We start from the raw sequence: 23,793 nt of genomic DNA on the forward strand, positions 1-23,793 counted from the left end.
GGGGCACTCGCCCCCGCTGCCACAGTCCTGGTCTCCGTCTTGCCTCACCTCTCAATGTAAGATGACGGCGATAAATACCTTCCCTCCATTGTTTTCATCGGTGTCTATGGATGGTCAAGACGAAGCGGACGACGACTATAGGTTCGTGTTCGCCAGGCTTATCGGCCTCACCGGGGTCGACGATGCACTTATCGCTTCCTCCCCCCGAGTGGGACGCCCTCAATTACAGCTATGCTCAAGTGAATTCTGGCCTCGGACATGGGTGGTGTTCAGTCTTCTGAAAGAAAACCGTGATTATCAACCCCTGAATCAAACGCCACTATGAATATTTCCATTCAGCATAAAGCAAACATACACATGAGGAGCATCGATCAAAACCCGTGTTTCGACTTTGCTGTTTACAGTTTATCAGGAAAACGTATATTTACGTGTTTCGTAAACGATGTGTAGACGTGCCCACTTTAGTATGCCAGTAATTGATAGACGTAGAAGTAAAGTCGAAGAAGGTCGGCACCGAATATTTTCCTAGGTTGGAAAAAGTGAGCCTTAGATTTAATTTTACTGTTCATTTTCAGTAACTGCTGCCTAATCGTTTGATTGTTTGGAATATAGAAGTGCCAAGTTTCGTTTTGTGATGGCACATGACGGCCATGTCGCTGTGGGTATCGCACAATGGAACTTATTGCCTCATGAAGTTAATCTGCCGTTGTCATGTTACGGTAAAATTTCTGTGCTTTTTAAGCGAAAATTTGCAATAAATGGTATTTAGATTCTTCTTTTTTTTTTTACGTTATTTCCACTAGAGCACCAGCAAGGAGTCTTGCATAGACTGAAACAGGTCGTATTTTGTGCTACGTAATTACGGCCATGCGTGAAAATTTCTTACCCAAATACCCATTAAATTTTGATGAGCTAAGGAGTTCTGTGGTATGACATAGACTCATTGATTTTTGTCTATTTTTCTCTTTTTTTTTTCAATAGCTTGGTGTAATCTTGTTAAAGTTATCGACAATTGAGGTCTGAATCGATTGTTTGTTCAGATGGTGTTAGTTTCTTGTGTGGTACACTTTTTGTTTGCGTCGCTCTGTGCTTCAATTGTGCAGTCAACTTTAAATAGTTGAAAAAGATGCTTAGTTCTCTGGCGATATTTTGCCTCCTTTCGCGGTAATGACGTCACTTACGAGGGAAATCTCTCACATATGCCGAACGAGAATAGCTGAACTATTTTTTACGCCATTTCTTACAATATATAACTTTCAAGTTATCAAACTAAACAACTAACTACTATTTGTTAAGCTACTGAGCCAGACTTTATCGAATATTTTATATAGCACGATCGAATATCGATGTATACATGAGATAGTTTACACTCGGAAAGTTCGTGTCTTTTTCCCAATTGATTTTCTAGAAGCGTTCGTTCTTCTAAAAGGGGCTCATGTGCCAAAAACTACACAGAATCATGGGATGTGCCGCCTAAGTACTTAGTTATGAGTAATGGCTCGCGAACGGTTGAAACTGACAGCCCATCCTAACAAGTCGCAGACATCTAATTCGAAGGCAAACGTTTTTAATAGATGCGTATAGCTTACTATAATCTACAATCGATACAATCGGTTAAAAAAAAAAAGCAATAATTAATAACACCAAATCAGATGATCATAATCAAGTTCGTCAGTTGTTTCACTTAGAAGAGAAAAATGTGCTTTTTTTAACATCACTTGTAGCCGTGAATGCGTCCAATAAACTCTTACAACAACAATCACCGATTTTCATTTTCTCAGTAGCATCGTATAAAATTCGGTCTTAAACTTAGACAAAAAACTAAATGTCTATGCGGTTTGTCTCATTTTGTCATTTCACCTTTTAAACTGACAGGAATCTGCTGAGCAAAGGCCGAAAGTATTTGACTCGGACGTCTTCCCAGACAGTGCAAGTCTAAGGATCAGCTCCGTGCATTTCTGCATGTGTGTGTGTGTGTGTGTTTGTCTGTCTGTGTGTAGGAAGCACGAAGGCTTAGTTAGAGCTGATATGCTCCTTGAAGGAAAAAGAAGCTTTTGCGTCAAGCCGTCTCTCCATCGCTGGGACGCCAACCCTCTACTGCTTAACGTATCTGCTTGGATCACATCGGCAAAAATCCAGTTCGGTGATTCACTTGTGTGGTTAACACTCTGGCATAAATTCTCAGCCTGTCATTTATTCGCCTTTTTCTATTCTAAGGTGGCTCTTCGAAAAATTCGCATCTGCTAACATTGATAGGGCACAGCTGGTCCAGCCAGTACCGGCATATAGCAAAAACGCCAATTTCTATCTCTTGTACGTATAGGCACTCTAAAGAGACAAGGACAGGTTCAGAACCTTTGAACTCACTCCTATTGATTGCGGATAATGGTTTTCAATCAAGGAAACACTAAGTGCTTTGACACAAGAACTAGAGGAGGACTATAGCCCTTCATACCGCCTGCGCCACCGCTGCCCCATTTGCTAACCTCAGCTTCTTGCACATTTCCTCCACTATCACCCACATTACATCCTGCCCCTTACGCGTAGCAAGCATGTTATAAAAGTAACGCTATGCTAAACTGTAACAACAGCACTAGCGGTAGAAACAATTCGTCTTATAATCCTCAGTTACTTCCAGAATTATTGTTCAAGTGCTCGAGTCGCTAAACCTGTAGTTCTATAATTGGCTACTCGGAGATTTATAGTCTTAATAGTGTAATGTACAAGCCGGACGTCATTAAGTGGCGCACGCAAGCTACAATCGTACGATGGATGCTGCACGCCAGTGAACTTGTTCGTTGATAAACATTTTGCTTTTTGCTAACGTTTACTGTTATTTAACTACCATGGTGTTGAGCGTGCTTTTGAAAATAGTTCAGATGCACTTAATGGTACTATCAGCAGTTAGGATGCCCTCATAACTTGGTTGGTTAAGTTAGTAGTAATAGTAGATCAGCAAAAAAAGTTCGGTAAGGTCGTAAACAGGCGATAACGCCTAGCAACAATCTGGCATCGGTCTACACCTGATAGAACTTAACGAATGTCACACGTATCGCTGTTATCACGATCGCATGTAGCGGTGATACGTAAACACTCGCCCTGCGAACTTACTTCCCAATCATTCTAGCCGAACAACTGCTGCATTAGTTCTTTCAAAAACAAACAAAACACTTGTAACAGACAAAATTTGTACGTAACATACTTGCAACATATTACAAAGATCTTTAAGGAAAAATATCCGGTACTACTAATTGCCGATAGTTAATTTACTTGGAAAGCTTGCTTGTCAATCAGCAGCTTCCCGCCTGTGGACAATGAACCATCCATATCATCGCCATAATCTATTTATGCTTTCAACACATTGTAGTCTTAAGTCGGATATAGAGCACCGACTGTCCATAGAACGCAGTAGAAATGAAGAGTTAAGCTGTCCTGATTTTTGATTTTTCTATTCAGTGCCTAATTCTCTCCTCGGAGTGAAAATGCTCACACACAAACTTTTCACTTTCTTGTGAGTAAGTTCATTGCTGATTAAGAGCGTCGTCCGCCGACTCAGAAAGGTGCCCCATCAGACCACCACTGATCGGTGCCCAATTCTGTTTCCCTGTTTTTTCTTTTACACATGCCTAGTCTACTTCTCTCTGGTGCAGCGTCTTGCTTTCCTGCAACCATCGGCATCCCCCCCACCTTCTCAAAACACGAATGGCTCTTGCAGGCAGAGATCATCTACACACTAGCAGAGTCAGCCATCCTGAACCGGTTGCCTTTCTAAAGCACCGCGACCTCTCATCCGGAAGAACAGTACCCCAATCACATGTTTTTAGAGCTTACTTATTCTCACCTTAAAGTTCACTTCAAAGCACGAGCTTTTCCGAATAAATACAATCACAAACACTCAAACGGTTAGGCTAAACTTTGTCTCTTGCAGAAATTCTATCCTCAGCACGGAGCTTTACATGGTCCTTCACCGTTGGGGTCAGCACAGCGTTCAATCAATTGGGTCCATCGACTCGAGTCGAAATTTCTGATGATCGATAACCTTTTATACATCGCGATAAGAGTGCTTAGTCATAGCTGGCCACAGCTGTTCAGTACAAAAAAAAACAAACAAGATCAGCTTTTTACTTCCATACCGTTAAAAAATATGAGAAGTATATGTCCAGGTCATGGTCTTTAAGTATCCTTTGTTGATCCATGAGAATATATTATATGTAAATTCACACATGCAGTAATGTATAAGAAGACCGAGAGGCTTTTAGCTACGCTAAAAAAATACAGCGGTTGAACCAGGACGTTTTTGCCTCCTGTATGAACCCGTACGTAGGTAAGCAAAGCGGCCTTATAATTCGGTAAGGTAATTATCTATAGTTGATTTATATATGGTCCCAGATAAAAAAAAATACGCGCACCGTTGACGCCTAACATTGTTGCCTGGTGCTAACTGTGAATCCATCATTTCCCGACTGTGGTGCTATGTTGCACTCACCGAAAGCCTGGTTTTGGCCTTGAGTAAAGTTCAAAAAATAACGTCTTAAACGTGATATTCACTGAAAGACCAACGTCGATGTTCTATGTATTAGAAGCTAACCCGCTACTGACAAAACGTACAACGCTATTCAGCAATATTTATTGGTTATGCGAACGGTCTAATAAATCTATTTAAATGTTTCCTAAGGGTGTAATGTAATAAATCCAACATTGAGGCTCGGCTTGAACTGCTCGGAAGGTTCTCTCAGCATTGAAGCTAAGGCAAAATATACGGATATTGCGAATTGTTCTTCTATGCAACGACCGCACGTTCATTAGACATCGAAAAATGTCTATGGTTTTCGTAAGCATGAAGATCAATCAATGAGCACGTTGGAAAAAATAAGTAGTAGATATCTTGTACGCAAGCAAGACCGTTTTAGCCGTTCTTTATAGCTAAGTTAAAATTTTAAAACAGGACGAACGTAAATGTTTAATAGGCCTGCCTTGCCGTCGTCACCATTTCTGGCCAAAGCCACATAACGTCGCTTATATATTTCTCTGTTCTTCCGACCGTCCGTATGTAGGAATATATATTGTACAACTGCTGACCCATTCGTATTGCCGAATTTCGTCCCATTGCTGTTGCTTCTTCTATGGTCTACCACTGGTAGTGATAATGATTTGTTTGTTTCGTGTGAGGTAAAGCTCATTCCATGTGACACTCCCTTTCGCCGCTGCAATACGAATAGCAACGACGATGGTGGTGACACATGTTGCGGATACGTGCTTACTTCGGCTGTCGGTCTTTCAGACGGTCGTCTGTCATTTCGCAACCGTTAGTCATCCGTTACGCGTAGCGGATAAGATCATAGGACAGCCAATGGGACCGTCGTGACAGTGGCCACCCCATGTCCCAACGGATGGCATCTAGCGTCGACTGCCCGCTGTATATTCTTATAGCACAGCACGAGCACCAGTGTAGTGCAGCAGTTATCGTGGTGACAGCTGTACCAGCAACAACAAAAGTGCCGATTGCAATGTTTTTGCTAGCTGGATGGCTCTGCGCGAAACACGTCAGTCTGACGGTGGACTCTCTCCTATTCTCTGTGTCCTTTCGCTGTCTTTGTGTTATATGCGTTACTAGCACTTCTCGCAGTGGCAGACCACTTCTGACGGACGGATAAACTGGCTGAATAAAAGCTCGCATCTGAGGTAGAATGAGAAACGGCAGGGTGCTCCCGAAGGCATGTTCTCCTTGTAGTGAATGCGTCAAGCTCTTCAACCGTTCGCGCAGCCATAAGTTGATGGAGGGTGACTGTAGCTCGACACTACCCGCACGCTTATGAGATAGGGACTTTCTAGTGAAGGAAAGAAACAGCCAGATTGTTGGCAGGACGGGAGAACTTGGGAACCGGTGATGGAGGGAGCCTGAAGTGCTTGTTGAATGATTGGCGAGACCAAAAGAGATTCCATTCATTTATTATCTGTTACAGAGCACTCCTAGTCGAGGAAAAGCCAAGTCAAAACCAGTGAGCCTAGTTTTATTGAAAGAAAAGAGCAGACAAAGTGCACAAAGAGAAATTTACAAACCGCTACTCCACCACCATTGGATCGCCGCATGCTGCAGCTCGTATTCTACCGTTCAGTCAACCCATTTCAATAATGGCCTCATGACTGTGTAACTAGCTAATGAGTTCCGAAGGATTTCCAGTTATACTGAATACAGCAATATGCGTTGCAGTGGTGAGCTTTTGACGGCAAATCGGAGCCTTCTGATAGGGTAAGACGTTACCGGCTGACACATTGCTTTATCTTGGAGAACTCGAAGGCCTAGTATAGGTTTCCATAAAGAGCATATTCTCGAGCGTATTGTTAACTTAACCATCTAACGTATATCTACGACAATCAGACATATGTGTCTAGTAGAAAGACGGAGTGGCTTGTGCCGAATCTGTGTCCGACTCATCTCAACAGGCCTTCACATAAATAATACATTATGGCTTAAAACATACTTCGGTTCATAAAGCCTCACCATAAAATTAAAAACTGCCATCATTGCCATAGAGACACTGTGCCAGGCACAAAAAGTAGCAATTTGTATCGAGCTGTTACTATCACACGTACCTTCACGACCTATTGTGATTCAACAAATTTCATTTTCGAAATTTAATTAAGAATAATGATATCAAAAAGTAAGGCTATGTGCGACAGGGGTCATATAGACCGCAATACTTTTTTAGCAAAGAAACGTTAAATTTTAAGTTTCAACACCATCAAAGTTAGATAGTTTTTTAGATGCACCCGGGCGAAAAATTTCGTGCAATTCGCAATATTGAAATTTTTCCTCGACATAAGTTCGAAAAGCGGGGCTATATGGGACAGCTAGCTCGTTTTTTTTTTAAAATTTATCGAACTTCTGTTAATTAAGAAAAAAAATTACCACCTCGTTTCTTATTACAGAGTCGCCTGCTCCGAAGCTATATTTTCAATAGCAAGTTTCATTTGATAAAAACGTACTACATTGAGTTATCTTACATGACCACCCTGGCGGCTGTATCGGCGGGGCTGATATGAGGCTATATAAGCTACTATTTATATTACAGTCATTTGCAACTACGATAGTTATACCAGCACATTGTTGTTATTCCTTGTCTCTTTTAGAGAATAATGTGACTTGTCGATGACGGGTACCTCAATCAGTCAAAAAGCCAGCTCGAGTAGCGAAACTTGATGGGATTTGTGTTATAATATTTGGCCTACTCAACTTGGCAGGAAAAATATAGAGCACCGGCTTTTTTGACCGGCAAAAAACAGCTTTTTTATAGTTGTTTTTGTCCAATTATGGACTTGTTAGTGTCAAATTATTATAGTTCGCCCAGATAGCCTTACCCTCCTCTGTGTATGTCGTTGCCGTTGGCGGAACTTGAAGCAGCAATCTTTAGCCTCCTCTAATCACGGGCTTTGCCATCCGTATCGATATATAAATATATAAGATGACCTCAGTCATAAAATCATCTGGCTGGTCTGGAGGCCGGTAGAGTGTTCCCGCGAGAACAATGAACAGTCCCTTTTCAACAACGGTCCGCAAAGTAACACTTAGAGTTTAGTGTTCTTTCGACATTTTCTTCTTCATCATCTTCAGCACGTTAGCAGGAATTGAATGACGCACATACACTTCTGTATGAAATAGTATATTGTGCTTTTTGAAAATTGAGTGCAACAACAAAGTTACAAGTAAGTATAACTCGAATTCATGCAGCCGTCGCGGATCCAATAGCCTATACGCCATCAATACTAACTTCATAAAACTCAAGTTTAAATATTTCTTTTGTACGCAAACTGTAAGCGTTATTTGATTTTTTTTAGCGACATTTAATTTGTTTGGAAACCTATTTAAAGACATTGCTTATTTCATAGTTAGGGTCTTTGAAGATGATAAAATCAATGACGACCGAACCGTAGGACAAATAAGGTAATGAATTCATCTGCAAAATTGGACTAGGCCTACATTTACGTGTATTTGACCGTTAGTGCCTGCATTAAATTATGATGAAGCATTCACGTAAGACTGTCACGTTCAATAAAACGTGTTTTTTAAGTGCCTTTAAAGGCATCTATTTTAGATGGTTTTAGGTTTCCATTATCGATAACATAAACTGCTAGCGAAACTGCACAAACAATGAATAAATATTATTCCTGCCTATAGATAACCCGACAATCAGCTTTAAGGCCGAGCGATTGGCTTGTCTCAATCTGACGTCAATGAATCTTTTGACGAGCTTAGCAAAATGATAGCGTCCTTCTGATGACAAACTTCAAAGTTGCTACAATTGAAACAAATGTTAGTTGCTACTTGAATGTCCGTTACGCCTTAGGGCTGTGATGACCTGGTTAATCTACAAGAGCTGTAACATCTATCAAACTCTGATATCCATCGAAGCGGTGTTATATTCTCTTTGAGGACTAGACCGCTCTCTTGCTAAGATAACACGTACTAGATAAGGTCCACATAATAAAAATCTGCAAACTAGGCAGTATTAGACCTGTATAATATAGGTTTGCTTCATGGGTAAACCTGAAAAGCATTTTGCCTTATAATTGCATGGATGCTGAGCTAGGATCTTCCGCAAACCTACCAATGTATGGCAAACGTCTTCCTTGACACAGGCCTGCCAGCCTATAAAGTCGGCAACGAAAAAGCGCGAAGGGTATTCAATAATTCCTCCAAGGTTTGGATAGAGCAAATCCAGATCCGCAAGTACAAACTGCCTCAACCTCTCATCGTACGCCTGCTATCACGCATCAGGCTAATTCGTGATTTTCCAATTAAATTTTCGATCAGCCAAATTCGTTTCTACCAAAATATACTCTATTTGCTCAATATACACAGCTACTAATTGTTGTGCTCCTTATTATATCATACGAGATCGGTACAAGGTGTAGATGACCTTCGATAAAAAATAACGGCGAACATGCTGAGATTCGGGGCTATGCCGGCATAGATTTATACCAGCCACGAGGTTTAATCTCATAAAAGCGACTGCTCGTAAATCTACATTGTTGGAATTTTCCAACGCAATAAAATGCTACAACCACGAATTCGGTTATTGTTGGGCACAGCTGCCTGCGTCCGTGGCATTTGTGCGTACATATTTCTACTTGTCGTATATATATATATATATATATATTCATACTTACATACATTCATCTGGATATATGGTTATACGGCATAGCGTAGAACACGGCTTTCTGTTACCGCTGGTGTGGCCGCTTGTCAGCAGCTTGCTGATGCTGCGTGGTAAAACGATTCGCTGAGGCAAGCGGTCCCCAAGGAGTTGGTACGCCAAAGGTAGGTAGCAGAGGTATGGGTATTTTCATGCCTATAAACGGTAGCAGTGGAACAGGACGATGCACTCGAATCCTTTTTTGGCTACGAGGTGCTCAGCTCCGAACGAAGCGGCAGTCGGCGAAGTAGTGACCAGCTAAGTACACAAACAGGCCAAAGAGCTCACCGCAGTCGCAGGAAAAAGCAGAAACCAACTGCATCGGCTGTTCGTAACGATGCAGCAGTTGCAGATTACAACTTCTCGATAGGGAACACTGCACATCGTAGCAGTCCAATGTTCTGCTAACAACGAAGAACGCCCCAACGACGAGATGGCTAGAAACCAAGATGTTTAAAGTAGGTCACACAAAAAAAGTCGCCAAGTTAACCAAGCCATCCTTTCTATCGCCAACTAACAGGCGTTTCGAGTTGGGTGACAAAAATAGACACGATTACCTTAAGTATGTGATACAGTACGTACCGGCAGATATAGCGAAGACATACTAAGACCCAGCTAGTACAGCTTACTGATTTAATGGGCCTCTTAATTTAAGACTCGAATATTATTTAGAAATAACAAAACAGTTAAATTTAGCAGAAGTTAATTAGCAGGAATTCAGGACAACACATTGACATTTTATAAGGGCATTCGCTGATACACATTCGATCACGTTGAAATAATTCAGTCTCAAAACCTGACAACACATCCAGTCGAAACGTGTTAGGCCTATGGGGATTTAACGTCACTTTCCTCACAGCCTATTTACGGTGCGATGTAAGACTGAAGCTCAGAATAATGTAGAGCGGTTTGAATCTCGGATCATGAAAGGAGCCATAAAGCATCTACCATCTATTTTCATAATTTCAAAATTTATCAATCGACCAGATGGAAACATGCAACTAGTAAACATATCTGTTTATATAAATATTCTAACTAACTCTGTCTGCAAGCGTGACACCGGCTTACAGTAAATTTAGAAAATGATTTGAAAAGTATCCACTAACTTTTATGGAAGCCCCCATTCCTTTCCTATTACTAGACACATCATTACAAATCCATTCCATTAGACCCATGCTAAATGAAGCATCATAACGTACAGTTCCTCAAGTTTTTTCTTGTATTTATCCTATCCCTGCATATCTTTAAATCGAGGGAAAAATAGAGTATGAGAGAAAATATTTATTAAGCATTTATTTAATGGTCATCTGTACTTGACCACTTCAAGTAACATCATTAGCGAGCCTATCGTTAGTATCTTGTCGACAGCACGAGCATTTTAGCCATTTCAGTGTCTTCACTGAGGTCTGCTTGTCATCAGCAAAGGACTTAAGTTTTCCGACCCTTCATACTTCGCCTAAACGCTACTTATTGCTGTGCAGCAATGGCTCTACGCGGTATAAGGGAAGTATGAGGTTTTGGGAGGTACTTCACTGGGAGTTACTCCCCCATCCTTCCTCCTAATTAGCAGCGATGCTAAGCACGGCCACATTCACTAAACACCTGACTCCTGTAAGCAGCGGTAAATAAACTGGAAGGGCAGGCTGTAACTTAAGGTATTGATTTAATTTCTATATAATTTGAAAGAAACTAATACAAGCTGCCGCTTTAGATCATAATCAAGTATCATCTAATTTACCACTAACTATACAGAAGAATCGTTTTCACTTTCAAAGTTCAACATGTGTAACGTCGAGTTGTTACAACTAGGCACAGATGGCAGTATGTTTATGGCACAAGCTATTCATGTGACAATTATCCACAAATATGTTGCGGCCGATTTTGCATTGAGTACTCGAGCAGTACGCAACAATATTTCAAAACCCTGAGTGGATTCTCTGCCCTATGTGATGTGGGTGGTGGTGGTAATAGAGGTAAATAAGTATTGGCTATCTGTCGATTTTCGTCATGAAAACTTCCCATGACACCGCCATGCTTTGCCTAGGATGGCCTCTAATGTCAGGCTACCTTTGTGTTTCACGCCAGACGAACGTACACTTGTCTACAGGCAAGCCATCCCTGAAACGGCGGGGACATCTAGAAGCTCTATGCAGAGCCGCAAAAGCCTGACCCGACGCATACGGCGTACGAGGAACTGAGAGTGAGCCCGAAGTCAGAGTAGTTACGCCGTATTACGGAGAAAGAATTTTCTCGCATGAGCAGCAGGCCTCGGTGGTTTTTTCACTTGATCCTCGTTTAGTTTGTATGGTTTCTAAGCAAATATTTTCCGTAAATCCGTTAGACAATAGCAGCATCTCTACTGATGCCAATAGCAATAGTAGTTGTCGTTGTAAACGTAAACACGCCATCAGGCGGCAAGAGTCACTATTAGCAACACCCTCTCACCCGGCCATTCGACCGACGTAAACGTGGAGAATAACATCGAAAGGTTTAATAGGCATAGTATCACTTGACATGTGGTTGTTAGCGACTTCTTGTTGTCGAAATCGCACTAGTGACAACATGGTCGCTCTCTTTTTGCTTGCCTAACGAAGTTAGTTACCATGTTGAAGATAGACACTGTTGTCACCTCTCACAAGCTAGACCTTGCATTCCATACAGTTTATTGTGTGCGCGAGCGTTTGTAACATTGATGGTACATACGAAAATGGCCTGACAGCGAGTGTTAACAGGCGACAAATTTAGCTTTTCGGTATGCTACTTCTATTCAATAGTTTCAGATGAAGACTCGAACTCCGAACAAGACGGTATCATGTCATGCAGCCAACGTTTATTCAACATTGCGAGGCTTCTTTTTTTTTTTTTTTTCGAGAAATTAGTTCATTTCTGAGAACGGCTTTACTAGAATGACAAAAAGGCGGGAAACTAATTTTAACTCTAATTTAATAGGGAAAGCGAAATTGAATGTTACCTCAAACTGAATTCAGAGAGGTGCGGCGGTATTCAAGGCAAAATGTTTTATCAGGTTCCACTAGGTAGTGCATGGAACATTTCAAGCCTCTTTTCTCAATAGCTGTAGATATTTTCCCTCTATGGGATATCTAGTCGAATCACTTAGTAGATAAGTCCTAATAAACTTACGAGATTTTTACATAGACATAAACTCGTAGCGAAAAATATATTTTCCAGCTTCTAAACCTTCTACGGTGGATTAATTGAACTATAAAACTAGTATGTAGCCTGAAAATAGGCCGGTAATCCTCGACTGTATTTTTTTACATCAGTACTTTTTTTAACATTACACATTTGTTCGCGGTACCTCGAATCTGTCACGTGTTTCCGTTTGATCATTGACAACGCCGATCAAATAAAAGCTAGTAGTTTTACGTCGTCTGATGGAAGCATTTTGGACATTTTTATACATTCTGTTACTATAAATTTCTTCAAATATATCTACGTATAGGAACCAGATGTCAGCACGATACTAATTAGCTGCGATACAATGACCAGCGGTAAAACAGCGGCAAGTACCGAGATAAAAGGACTTCATTTTCAGGCGGATCGTCCGGCTGTGAATGAAAGCAGATCGTCAACACAGCCACTTGATCCCGTAGATACCACTCCTCAGTGCGCAACAAAGAGATTGCTGTCAAGTCTTTATCACAGGTATGGTACTTGATGGAACTCTCTGCCCTTCCAATATAGACTCCTCAATGCTTGCCATAGGCAAATAATGCGAGCGCCACATAAATATATATGTGCGTTTTATAGCTTGTACATAGACATCAACAAACGGTTAAGGTTTTTAAACTAGTTAAACGGTCTGATCAACCTGGGTTAACAGGTTAGCTAATTGAAATTAGAGTTGCGACAAAAGAACAAAATGTTCATCCCGGGCTGGGTTAATTTCTTCCATTTTATGACCGAGTTCTAGCTAGATAATAGATAGAATAATAACATAAGCGTTCTCTTCAGTAGCCAGATCGGCGTTTAGCTGCGGGTGGGCATTGTTTACTAGCAGTAGTCAATATTAACCCTGCCACTTTTCATTAACCGGCAGGTTTACGTTTCCTTGTTCTCATCATAGCACTACATAGTATACATATAGGTGCGATCCTTAACTGGCTAAAGCTGTTCTCATTAGCGGTAAACCAGTCGTCATACCCAGGTGTCACCAACTACAAGTTAATGAAGAAAGATAAAGCAAATTACATAGGAGCTATTTTTGACTAGAAAAAAAAACTATGGGTAATACCGATGTTTATTGCGAACAACGAAGGCTATAAGGACGCTTTTGGTATTGTTAAGTCAATGCTCAGAATACGAGGAGTTATGCAAAAGGCAAGGCGTTTAGTGGTTATCGTAGCGGAGTAGGCTGGACTGTACATTAATCCTACCTGGATTGACATGTTCCTTGACAAGGAAAGGAACAGAAAGACACTACTAGCGACTCAAAGAGTTCTTACATTTCGAGCAGTACAAGCGTGCAGGACCGTATCTAGGGGTACGATACTAGCATGAATGATCCCGTGGAATCTCCTTCCGGAGAAAAGGGACGAGCGTCGCCTAGACGAGTACGCTGAACCCCAAATCTAGGAATTGATGCTAGGTGTTCGCACCTGGCGCAAGACATCATTTGGAAAACATACCAACCGTACTATTTACTCACGTGGTAGCTGCTTTGTATAGTTTTAAACCTACCAGGTCAGGAAAAGTGAGGCACAGAAAGCCTACAGCGGATCCAGTAGTCGGAAGAGGATGATGTTTTGGAATACGTGATATTCCAGTCTGCCGCACTAAATAACAACAGGTAAATGATTAAATGAAAATTTTTAGAGGTCATATGCTGCATAGGGGGCAAATTACTGAAGAGGCTATTATAAACAGCATGCTCAGCTTAGGACAACCTTCGCGCGCCAGTGTAACCTACCTGGAAGAAAAGAAACGAGAGCCAGACATGAAAAGCGAAAACGAAAATAGAAGAGCTTTTGGAAAAGAGTTAATACCAATAATACTACCTCTTTTGTCAATATTTCGATACAGTATGCACTGTCTTCCGCAGGCCCTGCACACAGCCCTGATGCACAGGCCCTGATGGCAGCTAGCTTAATTATCGCAGACCTGACCAACTTTCACTCTTTAGCTGTAACCACACCTAGATCTTTTTTCTCAGAGAGAAAAGGCCGCCTATCCAATTAGGTGTCAGGCCCTGAAGGGTCTCAACTTGGCCAAATAAAACTGCCCTTCATTCTAACCAATTATTATTATGCATTTATTCAACTTATACGACGAAGGTAACATAACGTGTGGAGACAAACGGACAAGCAGAAAAACCTTATGTCCTTCAACCAGTGCGTGCAACAAACTGAGCGATACTATCGTTTTTATTCAATAGATATGTCTTGTTTAAAATTGCATTTCGACAATTGGCTCATGACTACTAAGATAAGAGATTTAAAGGAGTCGTTAAGTACAAATATGGTATGAGTAATAAATACGAGCTTATAAAAAGAAGAGTCCTAATCTCTACCAACTCATATGTCTGGCTTAGGTTTTAGGTTTAGCGTTCGGCCTCTCTATTTGCAAAATGTATATTAATATATACTTAAATTGATTTAGTTATGATTTAATTACGGAAAATGAGTAGATATAGGGCTACCTGCGCAATCTGTCGCACGCCTTTGACACCGCACTTTACTATTCAGTACCAATGAAAGGAACTCTCCACAAAGCTTTCACTTAGGAACGCCTAGTACCGGTCGAATAGATGTTTGTGTGTCCTGAGCCAGGCCATTATTGGGCGGACGGACATAGCATGCGCATGGGTAATGGATGAACAGCATCAAAGATTCGTTTCAGCAGCGATACACGGTATATAAGGAAGCTTTGAAATGACCATGTTATTGAAGATAAACAGAATAAAATCATTGCCTGCAATTTGCCACAAAGACGAGACAAAAACAAAGCATTTCTATTTCTAATCTGTAACTCAGGCCGCTTTTTTTTATAAACGTTTCCTATGAGAATACAAATTCTACATCCACTTTAGAAAGTATAGGAGGTGGCGAAAGCAGTAATTACCCAGTGGTTGTCTGTACATGAGAAAAATCCGGTATGTCCAACATGCAGAATGATAATGTAATGGGAAATACAACATGATGACTGACGTATCATTGTTTTGCACGATAACGCCACTGCAAACCCTCTATAGAGTTCTTCTATTTTGATCTAAGAGACCGGATTTCTACGTTCATTACGAAAATTTTTTAACTAAGTTTTAGAACAGATTTTCTTATGTAAACTGGATATAAATGGTGCGAACCAGGGCACGTCAACGTTGTCAAGTATGGGGCGGCTGTGCATCTGTCGGGTGCTTGCAAGAACGTGTCCTTTCCTTCGAACCGAGACCATCTCTTTTCTACGCAATCCGTAAATGAAGATCAAAGCATTTTTTTTTGTTATCTCAGAGTGTAATTCGTTCTATACATTAACTGCCGGGAGCGAAGTTGAAAGGTGGCACTCATGTAACTACGCAGACTTCAATCGTACAGATCAGGTTTAATCTAAAACTCGGAGCTTCTATATGTATCATGGCTAACTCAGCTCTGAAAATGGTACATGCTTCGTCTGCCAAGGCAGTCCCCATCGAGGCAGATAGAAAACCTAGCGAGGATGCTTCAAGTGTGAGCGCCAGCGATTCAACGGAACCTTTATCTTTGCCCAACAGAATCTTGGAAGAACCGAAAACTCCAGCAAACGAGACAGATCTCGGTATCTGGTGGGATAGTGACAGTGATTCTGAGGTAAGTTCGGACGCCCATCACGGTAGAGTTAGTTATTGTTACGAATAACAGTCAGGCCAAGTTAAACGCCATCGGTTAGAAAAAGGACGCGAACTCGAATGCTGAAATTCGAATACAAGGATGCTTCTGAAAATGCAAATCGTTGCTGTAAACTTGCAAAGCATGATAGATTTTGCAGGGCTCTGAGTCACAGTAGCGGTCACGCTCAACAGTGCACCGGATAATATCAGCCATGCGAGAAACTCTAGATGAAAGTACTACCCGTGCCCTAACAATACACCCATGAAAAACGGCAAGGAAGGCAGGCCATAGTAAGTCCTATACATATATATATGGGCACGTTGAAAAATAAATACTGGCTAACTGCGATAGATTGAAATTTATAGACGCCTGATAGCAGCGCACAACGGCACGATAACAATAGTATTACTATTATTACAATGTACGTGTTGTTTATCAACGATTAGATTTAATCATACGTGCTGTCTATGGAAAAGCATTTTGTATCTTCGCCGATCGCTTAGGCACCAGCTGCTTGTCGTATTCTAATCACCGATGTTTCTGGTGACTTCATCTTAGGTCTTACTTCAAACGACAAACAAACTCGCCTGCAATGTTCTTAGCCCCCTGAATACCGAAGCCAGCAATCTACAGGGACAGTGATCGAACGTACCCGTGACAAAGATTCACTATAAAGGAGCTGCTTCATAGCCATAACCGTTTGTTAGTGGAACGAGATTTCTGTGCAAAGCTCTGAACACAGAACGAACATCTGAAGAGCAGCAGTATTTCTAGAAGTTAGTAAGAGCTGAATCGTTATAGGCCGTTAAAAACCCCAATAATCGCGGCCATAGTATTGTATTTATAATGGCGGTGCGCTGAAACGAGGCCTGCACTTTATCAGCAGTCCAATTATTGTCATTCATTCAACGGGCGCTGTTTCGATATTATGCGACAAAGTCTAATATCCAGCTAAGTATTTTTCGAGAAACTCTGGACACATCAACAACACGTGCCTTCGTTCTAACCGCGCCTCGCTTCATACAACTAATTTCATACGACTAAAAAACGGTCCAAGGGCAAAGCCATGTTTTGTGACTGATATGCAACACATCGACTAGAAGGCAAATTTTGGCAGCTGTAGTACTACTGTATTCTGGTGAAGGGCCACAATTAAGGCCTTGGCATGGTCCAGTTTTTAAGCAGGCCACCGTGTTGATATCGTTAGTTTAGATATCTCGTTTGAGGCAAAACGGCGTACAGTCACCACAAACCAGTACGTCCGCAGAGACTATAATTTAAACCGTAGTTTTTTTTTGGATGCGCGATGTTGCCATCCCATATACATGCGATCCCTGCAGCAATTCATTACTCGGAAGAATATTCCATATATTAAGTTTCGATAATTCAACAAAGGCGCCAGTGAAGAACTATTACATTTCAATGTTTGACTGACCTTTGATCGGTGGATCTAACTTTAAATGGGCTTAGGCATCAAATTGATGACGGTCGTCGCGTACCTACGTACTATGTATGTAGCGCATTTTCACACTGACGAACTGTTTCTACGTTATAATGATTACACCTATCTCGTTCTTTTGAGCTGGGCAATGCTGTTTCTAAAGAAAGTTCTCCTTTCGCTACCATTGTATAAAGCGGCTATAATGTATATATTTTCAATATTCAGCAAAAAAAAATCTGTTGGCAAAGTCTTATCCTAAAATTTATCGGTTTAAATTTACTTAAGTAAAATAATGTCCGAAAATTATTTTATTATTAAGTTCAACAATAGTGCAAAAAGCTGCAACAGACATGTAACGCCCCATGCCCCCGAACGTTTGCATATAGTAGAAAAGAGATGCGATTAAGTACTCTCTGTTCAAGATTCACTAATGATATATGAAAGACAGAGGCTATAGTAGAATGATTCTTGATAGGCAAAGATTCAGAAAACCCAATACGAGCAATTTAGGCTCTCTTGGACTTAAACATGTTTTTATAGTAACTTTACAGTAATTAGCTTTCGGATGATTATGGTAGGTTAATACGAACCTACCTGTAAACACCTTAAGTATAGAGCAATACTATCCACTGTAGGTTATTGTCAACACGCCAATGTACCTATTAAGCGAAGAACGACATCACGGATCGGGATGTCGTTTAGTTTAAGAGGTTTCGTCAATCGTTTTGTCAATATTCATATATCTGTTAATATATATATGCTGTAACCCAAAGTGCGTCAGGCACGTCTGGAAGAAAATGCATGCAATGAAGACGACGGTGAAGATAACTAGCCAACAAGTCGTATGATAGAATCATTCAGGAAGTTCCCATATTTACTCGTGAGTAACAGCTGAACTAACCGGTATATCTGGCGCACTTGTAATGAGGGAGACAGCGTATGCCCTTTGCAGATTACGGTTATAACCAACGTGTTACTGTCGACTCTAGTGGTACCATCATGAAAAGACAAAGGTAGCGCTCTTGCTTGGCGAGGGATCTTCTTGTTGGGGACGAGAGCAAGCTCACTGATGACAACTGTTTACTAAGGTGTAATCAGACCTTAGTAACTTTTATTTCTTGAATAATTCAGCGCACTCTTACGTTGTTGGATAGGCACACTGGATTATCTACTGATTAATAGTACGGATTAATAATACTGATAGTCGTATTCATACGTGAAGCGAAAATTAGTTTCTATAGATTCGAAACTCCGAGGTTCACTTACTAACCTTTTCACAATGACTTTTAGCCCAGCTTCGGACAGGCCGTGTCGGAGGTGTTGTCGCGTTTTTGCTGGGTTTTCTGCTGTCCTCCATGCCCTCCTTGCATTACACGAAAGATAGCTTTCCATCCACCTAGGCCAGCGACGTATAAAGTGAATATATGTGGTAGGGGCATTGCCGAGATGGAAATCGTGGACGAAGCACTTAAAATTTCGTCGCCCTTTCAAATGAAAGGAGAAGTTGTTCTACTCTATGAAAAACGTATGTATGTTTGCTTGTGCCAGTTAGTGTATGAGAAAGACCAGAAACAGATACGTACGTTAAGATCGAGTCGGATTAGAGTAGGATCTTAGTAGAGTCGGATGAGAAGGAGCACTGTTCTAGCGTTTAGCTGGTTAGGTAAACTCTAAAACATGAGTAATCTGTTTACTCGTGCTATATCAAGATCCTGATATGACTACTATCAGATACCACCGACAATAGTTTAAGGTAGAAACCGAGTAGTCGATGCCCGCTGTGCTGAGTGTATAGGTGACTTGCCATTAAATTTTTTTCATCTTATCTCTGTTTTGCCTTCGTGCAGCCAAACTATGTAAAACTCGTTTGAAGCGAATAGTCGCTATGCAATGGCTGCATCCGGCTCTACCCTCGAAAACCAATATGCTTATTTTACATAGCCACGTGAATGCGGCTGATCTTGGGTCTCTACATTTGGCCATGGAGATACTGGCTCGACGAACTGGGTGTGACGTCGTCGCATATGATTATGCCGGTTACGGTGGGAGCGACGGTACGCCAGGTGAAAGTGCGTGCAGCTTTTTTCACGTTCTGCTGTTGTTAGCTACGATATCTAAAACCCCAACATGCCGAACGACATGAGATGAGCGTATCGCGGATGTTTTTGGAAAATGTCATACGGAAGTTTTATTCTTGTTGTGTCTTATAGTTTCTATGCAATAGTGCGACTGATATGTGATTTAAGTGGTTAACAAATAGTGTCTTGTAAATAATAAGTGCTACCACGGTAACACAGCTTTTCCTGAGGCTTTCGTGGGGCTATGACTAATTCTTTGCCTGGATTTCGTATCATTGAATGACTAATCCATTCATGAACAATCAGAACAAGTTATGTTAAGATGTTAAGAAGAGGTAAGGCGAGCAGTCAGGTAATAAACGGGGAGCTTTCTAACGGTTCAGTTTTTCCGTTCAGAGAACGGAACGTTTCTCAGTTCTAGCTATTTTCAGCGGCTTTGTTAAAAGACAACAAAATTGTATCATAACAGCAAGCTTAACATTGATCTTCTATTAATGACTCTAGATATCATCTTGCAAAATGCCGACACGGTAATGCGTTACGTCATCGAGGTACTGCAGCGTCCAACGACGAAGGTGATTGTTTACGGCCAAAGCATAGGTTCCGTGCCTACCTGGTACCTCGCTAGCAAATACGAAGTAAGTGCACATTTTCTGTGGATTATTGGGTGTTTGTCAGAATTGGAGACAATGGCTTCTGTACGAAATATCCTAGAATTTCCTAAGAAATGTATGATGCTTTTGTCGATTGCTACATATATGTGTATAGGAAAGTTTGCGCCTATATCCAACGGCAAGGGGGCTTGGATAGTCATTTTCCACGAGATATTGAAGCCGTATTATGTTCAAAAGAACACAGCACTGTAAGCCCTGATGAAGTAAAATCGGAATATAATTAGGAGAAAGTCGATGTTGAGATGTCTGATCAATCTGATACAATTTGGCTCAGTTGGGATTTTTTTTTTTGTTTTGAATATAGTGCTGTGAGCGATAAAGAATCAAACAACAACAATTTCGTCGGTGTAACCTCCAGGTAGCAGGCGTGATCCAACTTTCGGGTCTCCATTCAGGATGGCGAACGTTATGCCGTAACAGGAAATCGTCAGCCCCGTTCGGATGTTGTTGTTTGAACCCCTTCAATAATGCAGCTTGGATCAAGAATATACGTGCTCCTGTTCTGCTCATTCACGGAACGGAGGATGAAGTAGGTTCAATCAGACTCTTCTTGGCAATATTTTATGAAACTATGAATCATCATCTCTGGTGCGTACGCATGATATTAGATGTTACTTTTCTTTAGTAACTATTCCTAAACGCATACGATATTCCCCTTGCAGGTGATTCAGTTCTCACAGGCATTGGAAATGCGTAGGTTGTGCGGACGTCTAGCCGTTGAACCTCTATGGGCAGAAGGTCTAGGTCATATGGGTATTGAGAGAACCCGGGTTTTCTATCAAAGGATTTCGAGGTTCGACGTATTTTCGAATTTTATATACGACTCCAGCATGTAGAGATAACCGAAAAAATGAATGAAATAGAACGATATAGGTCAATGTTGACTCTTTTTTTGAGATTAGCAGACACCACAGAAATTATGCTCTTTAAAAGAATCCTTTATCTCATAGTATTATGAGGCTATTTCTTCATTTTTTCAAACATTTTATCCAACCAAGTGATTATATAGAAAAATTGATAGAGTTGTAAAATCGCCTAATAGAAGGGAACCTTTTCTTCTAAGGGAAAGCTATCAGAGTGCTTTAACTAAGGGAGATAATGCGTAATAATCATTTTTTTAATTTTTTTTTTTTCTATTCTAATTGAATTCTAAGTGACCAGTAAGTTGTTGCGTTTGAAAGTCAACACATCCATGCAAACCGAAACCAAGACACCGCACTGTTTACAGACACTGCACTATTGTTTGTTACGGTGAAATTCGAATTTTCAATTTGGCCGCATGTGCCAAAAGCTGCAATTATTATTGGTAACATAGGGGATATTCACGGAATGGTGCTAAACAACAATCAAGACTAAGGGACGGCAGACGCTGTGGGCATCTTAAACGAGTTTGTTTATCATATATTGGCTATATTTTTGGGCGACTCTCGGACGAAGTCTTACGGATGCTGGGTCAACAATGTTGTCCTTCTTCTCAGCAAATCTTTGCCGTGAAAGGTTTTAATATCTCTTCAACTCCTATTGCAAAAGCTGTATGGCGTTGTTGTGTTTGGGATACGCAAATAAGTTGTGCTGTACTTCAGTGCATACCTTAATCGATGTAAAAAATGCCACATTATTGGGATAGTATGGCGAAATAGTATTCAGAGAAGGGATAACACTTGTATGTTGACGTAAATGTTATTCTGGAACATAAAAAGCGTTTTTGTTAATTTTCACGCGCATTATTTACCAAATCAATTTATATTTATCTGGCGTATGCAGATCCTCGTTGAGCGTCTTGTACTTATCACGCATCTCTCAGCACAAACGCAAATCGAGGTCCTCTTTGGATGAAGATCTGGGTTAACTCTGGACTTCGGTATCTCCTATAGAAGTGGAAACAGTGCTTCACACCTATAACAAAGCACACTGGCAACCTGTCATCAAGGTTGCATTGCCAGATACTAGGTGAAATGTTGATGGTTCATGAGAAGTCGCGCCTTCTTGTGCACTTTACTTGTTCTACAGCGCCCCCCGACTCCTAGCTTTTCCATCCAACAAAAACTCCATACATTCAAGGTATCTGATGTTAGTCGTATGTTTACAAGCTACCCTCTAAGCCAGTGAGCTAATGAGTTGTTTGCCATTCAAGATCCGAGCCATCCATTTCAGACGGCTAACAAGGGTAGTGTACGTCTTACATAGCTACGGTCCAATCTTTAAAACTTAACAAACAACTTCGACCAGTCCTTTAGTACTTGCTGTGCGTTTGAGTTAATGTTACCTTCCTCAAATTTGCTATGCCTTGATTACCTAAATTATAATTTGGAACTACAGAAAAATTATGGTAGATCAATAGAATGTCATTCTTGCCTACGGCCTGCTGTGTAGGCAGGATAGCCTCAATAGGCTTAACGCAGACGTTCAAATACCTCTGGAGATGCTTTAAAATGTTTAGATCTGAAATAACTGAACGTGGATCTATGGTGGCGATGCGGGTTTTTAAAAGCATGTTTTTAGTCTGGCCTACCTTAGTAGTGAGTACCGTCATAAGCTAGCAAAAATATATGCCGGTATCGGCGTGGAAGAGATGCCATAAAAAGCGGGCAATTGCTCCGCTTGTGAAGCTCCAACACATTATATTTACTAGAAGCTAAAATATGGTACACTGAATTAAGCTGTAAAAGCAGATTGCCTCCTCCATACATCTTAATTCAGTGTGCCATATCGCCTGTTATGAAAATATGTGAAAAGAACAATCAAGCTCATCGGTTCTCAGTGCAATTATAATTTTCTATTAAGTCTTGACTTTCCAATGGAAACTCGGCCATACGGCGCTTTCAGTACTCAGTCGATGGGTTCAGTGGGTGGAATATGGTATAAATATAAACGTTCGTTTCGTACGGCCAAGTCCTATTTCGGTACCAATCAGCTAAATTTTTACTGCAGAGCTTTTTTTTTTACGGTCTTTGTGTTACGGTCTGATTTGATTGAAAGAAAGCATAATATTACATCAAAAGACAAAAAGCCAAAAACTATAGTTGGTGATTTCATAACGAGCCCTGTAAATATGCTGACTTCGGTAAAATTATAGAAGCTTTCAACTTACTATTCGATGCAGTTACCTAACTCGAGATAACTATTTTTTCCTTTACTACTACTTTTCTTCGTATTCGTGTGAGGCGTTTTAATACTGCCTGCCATGCTGATTGTGGAGCTGTCGTCCGACTAAATCACTGATTTTCTGATTCAGACGATTAATCGTATCATGGATACGTCTGAAAGCGTCATATGAATATGATGCACAGAACACACATAAAATTTTTTTGAAGCACTTAATATGCTATTATTACGAAACCCACGGATTAGCGTAATTGGCTAGAACCCCAGAGACCAAGTATATTTTGAATTATGAAACATAAAACTACGTGGCTACTACTACTAGTATTAAGATTTTGATACTGAATCAATGAAAAAACGTATTAACTTGCACACGTATCCGAGTTCCATTGGACGACTATGGACCATGGAAACGGAAGGACGAGAAGAACTAGAGTATGGTGAAATTCCTACTTATATAAGAGCTGACATATCGTTGTC

The 23,793-nt window shown here is 40.8% G+C and overlaps 1 protein-coding gene and 2 long non-coding RNA genes across 6 annotated transcripts in view; 2 read left to right on the plus strand and 1 right to left on the minus strand.

The window, feature by feature from the left end:
- On the plus strand, positions 1-2,013 carry LOC147754677 (uncharacterized). The gene is made up of 3 exons (XR_015317008.1): positions 1-141; positions 576-719; positions 1,876-2,013. It is a non-coding gene; the product is annotated as an uncharacterized LOC147754677 (long non-coding RNA).
- LOC147754678 (uncharacterized) lies at positions 138-19,313 on the minus strand. 3 transcript variants are annotated; one of them, XR_015317005.1, is made up of 6 exons: positions 19,043-19,313; positions 18,730-18,855; positions 14,854-15,125; positions 13,896-13,990; positions 9,169-9,631; positions 138-525 (listed from the first exon to the last, which is right to left on the minus strand). It is a non-coding gene; the product is annotated as an uncharacterized LOC147754678 (long non-coding RNA). The 3 variants fall into 3 exon arrangements; XR_015317006.1 differs by lacking the exon at positions 14,854-15,125; XR_015317007.1 differs by lacking the exons at positions 13,896-13,990; positions 14,854-15,125.
- LOC111254826 (alpha/beta hydrolase domain-containing protein 17C-like) overlaps positions 15,212-23,793 on the plus strand; it is a 14,410-nt gene continuing 5,828 nt past the window's right edge. Inside the window, exons 1-6 of one of the 2 annotated variants that reach the window (XM_086974776.1) lie at positions 15,212-15,997; positions 18,750-18,984; positions 19,307-19,528; positions 20,042-20,175; positions 20,570-20,740; positions 20,874-21,004. In XM_086974776.1, the coding sequence (XP_086830902.1) occupies positions 15,785-15,997; positions 18,750-18,984; positions 19,307-19,528; positions 20,042-20,175; positions 20,570-20,740; positions 20,874-21,004 (1,106 nt within the window). In that variant the 5' untranslated portion in view covers positions 15,212-15,784. The remainder of the gene's footprint in view (positions 15,998-18,749; positions 18,985-19,306; positions 19,529-20,041; positions 20,176-20,569; positions 20,741-20,873; positions 21,005-23,793) is intronic. The other variant, XM_022816078.2, reaches the window with a different exon arrangement.

This window comes from Varroa destructor, unplaced genomic scaffold (assembly GCF_002443255.2).
Source record: "Varroa destructor unplaced genomic scaffold, Vdes_3.0 BEIS01000007.1, whole genome shotgun sequence".
NCBI lineage: Eukaryota > Metazoa > Arthropoda > Arachnida > Mesostigmata > Varroidae > Varroa > Varroa destructor.